The 11574-nt window shown below is 33.7% G+C and overlaps 1 protein-coding gene across 1 annotated transcript; it reads right to left on the reverse strand.

The window, feature by feature from the left end:
* Positions 1 to 5178: 5178 nt before the first annotated feature.
* LOC119193485 (ornithine decarboxylase-like) lies at positions 5179 to 8831 on the reverse strand. The gene is made up of 4 exons (XM_037447091.1): positions 8771 to 8831; positions 7692 to 7793; positions 6076 to 6302; positions 5179 to 5810 (listed from the first exon to the last, which is right to left on the reverse strand). The coding sequence occupies exons 1-4, from the start codon at positions 8798 to 8800 to the stop codon at positions 5684 to 5686; spliced, it is 486 nt and encodes a 161-aa protein (XP_037302988.1). The 5' UTR covers positions 8801 to 8831; the 3' UTR covers positions 5179 to 5683.
* Between the last annotated feature and the right edge of the window lie 2743 nt (positions 8832 to 11574).

An 11574-nucleotide genomic window follows, 5' to 3' on the forward strand; every position in this document is an offset into this window, starting at 1 on the left:
ATAGATACAACAAAAAATATTAAATAAAAAAATAATGATCTATCTATGGTTCTAGAGTCGTATCCACTGCGTTGATATACACTACGTTCCGTAACAGCGGTCAAAACATTTTATGTGACTATATTTATTAATATGGTATTCAAAATAGAAATAGAAATAGCTACAAAAATAACTGTCATAGATTTAGATAATATTCACACACAATAAAAAATACAGGCGAGGGTACAAAGATATTAATGGATAACAAGACCCACAATGCAAAGATTAAGCGATGGAAACATAAAAGAAGAATAATATAGGGGTATAAGTTTCCTATAAAGGCTGCTAAGGATCATGTCCAATATTGTCTCTTTGTTATAGATTCTACCGTTATACACATTCATTGTTATATCAAAATATATGCGATCCTTCGGTGATGTAGGTGTATTTTTTTTATTGCTTTGAATGACGAGACGAGCTTGCCATTCGCCTGATGGTAAGCGATACGACCGCCCATAAACAGTAGAAACACCATCCAACATCTTGAATTACAGAACTTTGTTTGGTATTCCATTGCGCTTGCCATTATGAGACATGAGATGTTAAGTCTCATTATATCCAGTAGTTACACTGGCTACAATGTCCTTCAAACCGGAACACAACAGTAACTACACACTGCTGCTTGGCGGCAGAAATAGACATTACGGTGGTACCTACACAGGCGAACTCTCACATATGAGAGACCTTCCAGTAAATAGTATTACGGTACGACTGCAGTATTGAGATCTCGGGTTCAATCCCGGGTCGAGTACTACTCGTCTTTATACTTAGTATCAGCCCGAGTCTGGAATATGTGCAATTTCAAAAATTCCATAGTTGGGTAGATATTACTTTAGTAGTTTAGAGTCTGGAATTTTTGTGTGGATGGGAATCCTCGCAATGTCTACTTCGGTCGCTTAGCGGCAGAAGTGCAAGAAATTTATTCAGTTTAAAAACGTTGTAGACGAAGAACTTTATGTTTCAGGATGACGAATGCTATATATTACCACATTTCAATGCTTGAAGCGTCGTTTAGACTTAATTATTGCATACCCTGTCTTAATATGCGGAATAGCGAAGCAATTGGGTATTTGACAAATTTTCGTAAAGTACTTTAAAATGTTCTAGAGTCACTAAAGATACGCTTGACAGTTGTTTTTTTTATATTTAGAGTTAGTAAGTTATAAAAATAAGTTTTTACAATAGATTGTAAACATTATTCTTCCAAAACTTTACAACTTTAGATAAAATATCATTTACTTTGATCTCATCATACTCTATTGGTATTACATGGACTTTATTATTTTTTTCAAATTCCTAATCTGCCACACAAAATAAACCTTTTGTTAAATTACTCACATACATTTCGCGAAAGAACTTAGACTGCAAACTTTTCTGTGATTGTGTTGTTACATATATAGTACTTATATAAAACTTTTTTGGCTTGTTGGACATTTAATTTCAATAACTGTGTCACCCTCTAAAATACCATCTGGCGATGCAGCTACCATTGGGAATTTTTGGCTAATAATAAAACCACATTCTGCAATCTTGTCATATTTTTTTTCCAACTCCTTTCTTACTATTTCGTCCAATGATTTTCCTCTTTTCATGGTTGGAGTATCTGGTACTTTAGCTCCCATTATTAAGGCAATCAAGGATCCAACAGTTATTTTGCATCGTGAAACATCAAATGCTTTTGATGCTTTTATTCCTGAAAAGAAAATTCATTTTTTAAAATGTTAAACTAGTGACTGCCTGGTGGCCACATATACATTTATATCCCCACTAGGATGCCCTGTAGAATGGGTGCCCAACACATATGAATGTGAACACAAACATCAAAGACTAGTAAAGCTACAAGACTAATTTACATTTTGAGATTGCATCTCACATGGAAACATATAATTCCAATATATATTAATCTAAGACAGCATTTTCCAATCTTTCTTAGCTGTGGACCACTAAATGAGCAAAGATGATCACCACAGACCTCCTTAAATCACAATAAAATGCTTCTCTTAAGCACAACCTGAAACTTCATATAGCTTTAACATTGAAATCAGCCGACTCTAGATATGTCCACAGACCCCAAGTTGGGAATTTTGCTCTAGAACATTGATTTTAAATATCTTATTAGTTCAATACTTACAGTATCAAATCCCATTTAAAAAGGCAACATCACATTTAAAATGCAATCAAATACCTATAAATAAATAATACCTTAACTCATGCCATGCTTGAATTTCGTGTTGTGCTCGAGTCAGACTTTCCACAAAAATTTTCTTGTGTAAAAACACCATTAATTTTGGCTAAAAACGTTTCACAGTCACTTCCTTTCTTATGCTTGATGCTCTAATAATGCATCGAGAACTGAAGAATGTCGGGCACTTTGTAATCAGCTTGATGTTTTAGGATTTGAGTTAGCATATGAATTAGCATCATCACCATACAACTGTCTTGATGATCTGTAAAAATAGAAATAAAGCATCACAGATAGCCACAATACGAGAAACTTTTCGTTGAAAAGATTTTACACAAATAACAGGTACCTAACCAGAGTAAGATTCTTATAAGTTATGATTTTATTGGTAACGTAATAAATGTATTATTTGTATTTATAGTCTACAAAGTAAACATGTACCTATCATATGCATGACACAAAGGTTATTTTATAGCAAAACAAAATAAGGCTAAGTACATAAATCAAACTGTAATCTATTGTGAATTGAACAAAATATCAGAAAAGGATAGTTTTGTACTTACAATGAAGTTTTCACGTTCCTCAATTCTGCAGAACAAAAGTCCGAGTTTGAGGCAAAGAAATTTGCGATCATAAAAGACACAATTTTTGGCAAATTTGCACTGTCTGCTTGAATAAAACCAATTTCCATGTTTGTTTTTCGGTGAAGTGCACTTTGGACACGAAATAATCAAATAAATATTAATGAAACCTGCGAAACGCGCCAAAATCTTTTCGGAATTACAAGACCAATAGACAAGACATTACATATAATACATCGTGACGTCACGTTCTCTAGTCTTGCTCGCTTGAGACGTTTCTTGTAAATGATGCACAGATTCAAAAACTCTTATTTTTATTTAGGAAAATAAAATATTAAATAATTTTTATTTGTAATTTAAGTCAAATATTCTTAATTAATACCTTAAATTATATAATGTTCAATACCAAATTTATTTATTTCTTTACTATGTCAAATACCCAATTCTCGCCCGCATTTCGTCTTATTCTTCTTTTGACAGATTTAAAAAAAAAACAATTACTGCTAGTAAAACCTACTTGAGCCGTTAAATGAGAATTCATTTTTAATTATATTATTATTATTCCAAACTTCTAAAACATTTCACAATCAAATCATTCTATTTAAAACAACTTTGGTTGTCCCAGATTTAATAAACAATAAAATATGCTCCTGAAGATTACTTTTCTGCAAATAATTTGTAAACAATTTTACATCATTTTTATTATCGTTGAGTGACGTGACGCTCGTCAGAGGGTAAGCGATACGACCGCCCATAAATAGTTGCAACAAACTGTGAATTACAAAGTACTACAACACACTGCACTTGTCACTCTGAGACATAAGATGTCTCATAATACCCAGTAATTACGTTTATCGCATCTTTTACGTCGCCTTTATTTTATAAAGTAGGTCAATACTACATTTCGAACACGGTATTCGAACAAATCATGCAAATAAAATATGCGCGGCATGCGGCACGTGACTACGAGACGTAAGTATCGAACAAGTACAAGAAATATCCAAAAATATATATTCTACAAACGAAAATGTTTCTTCCCGCACAACACTAAATATTGTATACGTACAGTCATGTGTTATATTTGGTACGTATTGTCAATATACACAGGCAGATACTATGAAAAAGAATAATTCAAAAATCAAACACATTCACATTTATTCCTGAAGGGGTAGGCAGAGGTGAAACCAGGGAATCCACTTTTCACAGTCTTTCGTTCCATGTTATAGATAACAAGGCTATTACAATATCGGGCACAAATTCCAGAACCCAAATTGATACTGAGCAGAAAAACTCAATATCACTTTGCCCGACCCAGGTTCTAAACCCGAGACCTTAGATTGGTGTCATACCGCGCATGATTCAGTTACCAAGAGGAGTTTCGCATGTAATAATTTAGGCATGTTTGTGATGCAATAAAGTTTATTTATATTATATTTTTCTCACAAAATTAAATAACTAACATAACAGAAAAGGCGAAATAAAATTTGTGTTACATATCGACTTAAAACTATAACAGAATTATTTAAACTTCTTTATTATATAATCACAAAATTGTAACCGATGTCAGTACATTATAGATCTTGAAGAAAAACGAATATGGGGTTCTTCATTAGAGCAACAAAAGCCAATACAAAAGTTTATAGATTGTTTGTCTGTCTGCATGTTCGTACACGTGTCATGCAAAAACTAAGGAATTGAAACCAAACACCACTCATGCTAAAGGTCTAACTTAAAATATAGTCTTCATTTTATCCCGGAAAAATATAAAGCGGGAGTTTTATCCTAGACAATTTTTTTCACGCGTACGGAACCGCGGGCAAATGCTAGTTAATATATAAAATCTACAGGGAAGAAAAAAATTAACAGGAAATTGTCTATTCCAATTTTAACCAACATAATAAACCTCATTTTCCAACATAAGTAATAATTACCATATCACCTTATAATAGAGAGCCAGCGAATAAATTATTCCACAATAATTTCTTTAGTAGAGTCTGGCTAAAGAGTCGTGTCACCAAAAAATAGCGGCAAATTCAAAAGAATCTACGATTTATAACCCCGTGAAGATTAAAAAGATGAGTTTAATAATAATACTAATAATATCAGCCCTGTATTATATACTTGCCCACTGCTGAGCACGGGCCTCCTCTACTACTGAGAGGGATTAGGTCTTAGTCCACCACGCTGGCCTAGTGCGGATTGGTAGACTTCACACACCTTCGAAATTCCTATAGAGAACTTCTCGGATGTGCAGGTTTCCTCACGATGTTTTCCTTCACCGTTAAAGCGAACGATAAATTCACAAAGAATACACACATGATTTTTTAGAAAAGTCAGAGGTGTGTGCCCTTGGGATTTGAACCTGCGGACATTCGTCTTGGCAGACCGTTCCGCACCCAACTAGGCTACCGCCGCTTTTAGAAAAAGATGAGTTTATCTTACAGTTATATTTTTATTAAAAAAATATTTTTTATTTTAACGATCTTTAATAAAAACATTAGTCACTTGATGTTTACCCGCGGTTACAAGGTATATTTTTTTGATTTTGCCGCCATATTTTCTATGCCACGATTAGTTGGCAAGACTCTAGCAGCCCGCCGCATTCGGTACTAGTATTTTTTTATAAGAACACGACAAAGTGACCACACTGCACTTTATGATAAGTCGAGTAGGGTCCAATATGTCGACTGACGAGAGATGATTACCCCTCGACAGTCGACACAATTATGCCGGCCTGTTGGAATCGGATATACACAGGCTCCCGGAACGCACTATGGTCCACTATGGCGAGTTTTAACACCTAGTGTACGGTGGTGGCTATCCGGGCGGATATAAAATATACTAGTACAATATAAAGATCTCAAATTTTATGTCGTGCGATTTATTGACGTTCGTAAAGCGTGTGATTTTGAAGCAAAGGCGGCGAAGTACTCGGAAGTGGTGTCGATAAATCCGGATTTAATATAAAATCGTTAGCCGCGAACACTTCATTATCTTTTATTCGATTCCTGAAAAAAATTAAGTAATTTGAAAAATTAATCGGATTAATTTTAATTCCAGTTAATTCATTCGTATTTTGTAAATTATATCCCCTATTTATTGTATGTATATTGTATAATAAATACGGGTAAGTTTTTCAATAAAAAACAAAATCTAGTAAACGTACAAAAAAAGAGTATCAAACACATTTAAACCTAATAATAAATAAAGAATCTAAATATTTAGTTTTTATATTCCATTACGATTAATTTAAATATAAAAATATATTCATACCATAACTCCAAAGAAACGACAGAGCGTATCAAAGGAATTTCTAGACAGGAAAATCTGGTGGAAACTGTGATGGTGTAAGCCCCCGATCCTGGGAAGATGAGCCAGTCCAGAGCCACGCACCGTGGTAGGAGGATCGTGTAGTCTTGCATTATACGATCCTCGGAGTCGCAGCTGGGACCCCATAACGTGGCTTCCTCGAGAGGCCCCGTGTCATTTTCCGTTGATCGCTAAAATAAATTCATATGTTTTGCTAATATGCTTAGATAATTGGATAAAACAATGTATAACATTACCTATATAATATTATAATATGTAGAAGATATTGATTGAAAATTCCCAAAGATATGACATTTAATACTTCATAAATCGAAACACTTACACACACACATACATAAATAGACTTAACATCGCCATATCGGGCACAAATTCTAGACTCCCAGTTGATATTGAGTGTAAAACAATATCACTTTGCCCAACCCGGGGATCGAATTCGGAGACCCTCAGCACCGTAACGTAATACAACTACGCCATCGAGACAGTACCATGCATTAAATATTAACCCAACCTTTACTAGACTTTATTATACTAGACTTTTCTTACAGTTCTGACCGCGTGAATCTTTTATTTCTGAAATAAAAGTCTCGGTAAATATTTGTGATAAAAGCCTATATGCTCAGGAGTAATGTAGGTTCCTATTAGTGTTTTTCGGTTTATCGGTTTAGTAGTTCCTGAGATGAGTGCATTTAAATATACAAACCCTTATATATTAGCGTACATTTATGGACAATAGTAACATTTCAATATTAAATGGCACCGCAAATTGGACAAGTTGGAATGAGTGAACAATGTTACTCGAGTATTGGTTTACACAAGACAATGACAAGTCTTGTCACGGGCTAATACATAGGTCAATAGAATATTCGATCTACCAAATTCGCTTTACTTTCTTATTAATATCTGCTCGTCATAACTAACTAACAATTATAGTTGGAGTTAGTCAATTTATTGCATTTGACAACTAATGACATTATCTATATAAAACTGTCACTAATCAATGAATCTACATTATATATATTCGAAAAATTAATAATTTGGGGGTCTTTATTACACGAACAGTTTTGAGAATTTCTGTCTGCCTGTATGTTTGTATACATACCACGGATAAACTAGTATATGGTATTGAATGCAGTTTTCACCGTTGTATTACTAGAGGTCTAACTTAAAATATAGGTTTAAATTTATCCTGTGAAATTATAAAGCGTGTAAAATTATAAAACTTAAAAATATAGGCTTAAATTTATCCTGTGAAATTATAATTAAGCTGATAGTTTATTTTCAAATAGAGTATCTATTGACTGATTATTGAGAGGCGATAATCCGTCAACAGTCGATACAATTATGCTGGCCTCTTTCAAATCTAGTATACGGATTGATCCTGGAACGCGACACACTAACATGTTCGCTATCCGGACGCATACAAATATCCTACCAGCAATTTATTTAAAACAACGAATTTGTAGTAAAATGTGTACAAAGATATATTTTTTATGGTCATAACGGTTATCAATCGATGAGCTAAATTCTATCATGGTTTGGTTGTTAAAAAAAATACTTACTTTAAATTTTTTGGGATAATGCCATTTCTCAACATCTCGCAGGCATCCGTACACACCATCGTCTATATATATCATGTTCATTTGTTTTCCGTCTTTTATCGACTGAAATATGTAAAAGAATTAAACATCCGCGTGTTTAAAATTTAGCTTAAAAAGTTTATACGACACCGTGTCGTTTTGTGATTGGTTGAGAGGCTATCACGTGACTGACGAATTAGTTTAATTAAACATCAGAATAAAACAACATCGACTTACGAGTCGCGTTTTTGTGATATAGTAAGGCTGTAAACTTCTTATTTCCTGTTAGAATAATTCGACACTTGATTTAGATGCCTCAAGCAATAATCATGAAAACCCATTTCTTATAAAAATAACCTTCGGACGTCCAAGATGCCACAACAAGAAGGTTAGGATCATGTTTGCTGGTGCACAAGAGTTGTCATTGTGGCGGGAAACTACCCAATTAATTTTATATCTGGAAATCATGAGACGATTTTTACAGTTCCAGCTAACATTCTCCGAAAAATACTAGTTTCCACTTTATGATTTGAATTTCACTAGACTTGTGAAAAAGTGGATGTTTTCAATCATAGAACAGAAATACTAATTCGCACTAATCTTCATTTATTAAAACGTAACGAAATGTACAATTAGCACGATACGAACTTTTAATTATTGTAGTAATGAGACTTTCATGAGAATTTCTTCAGGCGAGTTGATTTATCCACTGTTTATTATTCACAAGGCAGACTTGAGCAAATTAACTCGCGCGTCCGCCATTATGACAACTAGCCTTTTGGCGCCACCGCAGCCTTTGTTTACAATTAAATTGTTTGAGTGAGAATTGCGGAGTTCTGCACTTGTTTTAAAATGGAATTATAAAGCGTTTTTCATAAAACGTATTTAAAAAGTAATTTTAAAAAGAAATGGCATTTGTAGAATATTTTAGTAAAAAAATACATAATGTGGAGTTTGGACACAATATTTTCTTAAATTTTTATTTCCTGACTAAACTTGCTTCAGACAAATGTGCGATTTTCTGAAATATGAATTGAAACTAGTTGATTTACATTTCTTACCCTTCGAACATTATTGATGCTGCAGTACATTGTGAAAGAAGAATCACTAATGTATCTCCCAGGCTCGTTTATTGATCTATTTACAGTGACTTTAACTATTTTTAAATCTTGCAAAGAAGCTGTTATCTTATTGCACTAGATACATATAAAATGGCGGCAACGTTTTCAATATCTCTCAATTGATTTTAATATAATATGTACCAATATATACCAATGATAACTACTTGAGCTCAGATGGTTACTTACATGCCTATATTATTTAAGTTTGTGAAGGTCTTTGGACGTTTATTGCCAACTAAATACTGACACAAACCGCTGAACAGATTTGGATGAAAACTTTCACTATGACAATATCCTAAATTACCATTATACCTACTTATGCTTCATCATATCACCAGATAAAACACAATCTCGCCCCAACTTTAGCGACTATATTGCGCGGAAGATATGCACATCGAATGACGTCATGTCCACTCGCAAACATTTGCGATGTCAACCACACCACTATCATATACGTTCAGGCCAACTGCGTGCTTAAGTTTTATGAACTCATTTTTAACTGAGGTTTATTCAGACCGCTTACGACTGGCTGATTTATTAAACAATAGTAGTAACGTAGCATAGTAGATCGCCTCTGGTCCAATGGCAGCGTACTTGGCTTATAAATTTGAGTCACTTGATTTGATAGACAGGATAACTCAATCATTGTTATTTCTTTTCTAAAAAATACATCTGAATTGCCTGAAATGTTTGGGACATAACATCTATAACATAATGGGATGGACATAATCGAAGCATCTACGCACAGTTGAATTCTGCCTAACCCTTCCAAAATATGAACGAGAGAATGATGATCAGTTTCAAGTAACTTGAAGTTAGTATCATGAAGTATCACAATTCGTGGCCATTCTTACATTACGAGATGGTTCCCATGAAGTTCCTCGTCATTCAGTTATACAAAACGACCAAAACCACGACGTCATAACGACGCGACAGTACCAAAAATACCGGAGTAATCACGACAAAAATGTTTATTTAATATCACAATTAATTAACGTACCGCTCGAGTTTAATCTGGCATTCATGAAGCGACTTAATAACTTGGTTCAAATTGTAAAGGTGCTTGCTCAACAGCCGAGGGTGTGCACTACAAAGGCTTTTGCGCTTAATAACTATACAGCTAAAGTACATTTACGGTTGAAAGAGAAGGCTTTCAAACAAAAATTGGTAATTGGTGTATATTAGTAAAATAGACACGCTTTTTAGACTTTAGCTGGTACCTCAGATGGTGATGGTAGAAGTAAACCTATTAAAGTTCTATATAGTAGGGTTTCGGGAAGACTATCCGAAAATTTCATTCCCTGCCCTCCCTTTTGTATATCCTGACCAACCGAATAACAACGTTGATAAAAAGGTTAATCAATTTATAGAGTAAAAAAATAAAAATGTAAATTAAATAATAAAAGTCACAATAGAACATAACAAACAGATAGGTACCTAATTGTTATTGTGAAAATCATTAAAAATTTGGTTCTTTTAAGAATCGAATCCAAAAACTAACAAATTCTAAGTTTAGATACCAGATCAATTAGACAATAAAAACTATAACATAATAATTCTGATACCACCACACCAACCCTCAGACAAACAAACGAAGGTAAAACAAATAGATGCAACGGCGCTAGTTTCAGTTCTCAACAAAGCGTTGTTATTGCGCTGGACTGCTTAATTTCTGAATTCGTGTACTTGGGTTGCGCGAATTTGGCAGTTTCCAGAATTGCATCGGGTGCAATCAAGCTTCAGTCCTTTCGGTTTTGTTAGGAGACTTAATGAATTCAGACTATATGTGTTTATGTACTAGATTCTGCGAACGGTGTCCCATCCTCTCTGCACGTTATAAGCAGCCATCATCTCGCTCGTGTACAGTTTCCGGAATTCTATAATTAATTTAATGTACTTTCTCTAATTAATCGATTTACGGTACAATTTAAACGGAATAAAATTATTCGAATTGTTTATTGATAAAAAAATATGTACTGGTAAAATCTTTTAGTACGTAATTACCATAAAACGTTAAAAACCTATTGCCAAACGAGCCTTGACAAAAAATTTAAGAATCTTAAGAAATATAGTGTCATTTAAATTTGTATAACTTATAAGTAAACAATGAATGCTACAGCGTTAAAAAGTTATTTGGTATTACAAGTTTTTTATAATTTAAAGTTTCGCTCTTATTAGTATTTATGAGTACTCGTCATTTCAATCACAAGCAACCTGCTCTTCGCGTCATTAAGCCAACAATCCTGAAATACAACGGTGTTATATAGCTCACGTTACATCTGCATGACGAAACGAACCATATTATCAAAATATCCACATCATCATTTAATTTAATCTCATCCAAAATACAAAAAGAAACATAATAAAATAAGTAAAAACATGTGATTTTCTGTATTTGTAGCCGTTGAAAAGGTACGCGCAACTGGCAATATGATTGAACGACAAAAGGTAAGCCAAGGGTCGCCGGCTGATGCTAATCAGAAACTCGACGTGTGGTGGACGGGACAAGAGAAAACTCAAGAGTTAAATATAATGAGGAAAACAGTAAATAATAATGATGTTACAATTCCTTCTACTTTAAAAAAGGAGAAATATTATGAAAATCACAACAATTTTGCAGATGCCAGTACGTCGAAATTCCCAATGTTAATATTTTTAAACCATGTTATAAAACCAATGGAATTTATAGTAAGATTCAATCAATGAATGGTCACACCTAAAAAGCAGACTATTTTGTATGTGTA

The sequence above is a fragment of the Manduca sexta genome, unplaced genomic scaffold (assembly GCF_014839805.1).
Source record: "Manduca sexta isolate Smith_Timp_Sample1 unplaced genomic scaffold, JHU_Msex_v1.0 HiC_scaffold_576, whole genome shotgun sequence".
Lineage (NCBI taxonomy): Eukaryota > Metazoa > Arthropoda > Insecta > Lepidoptera > Sphingidae > Manduca > Manduca sexta.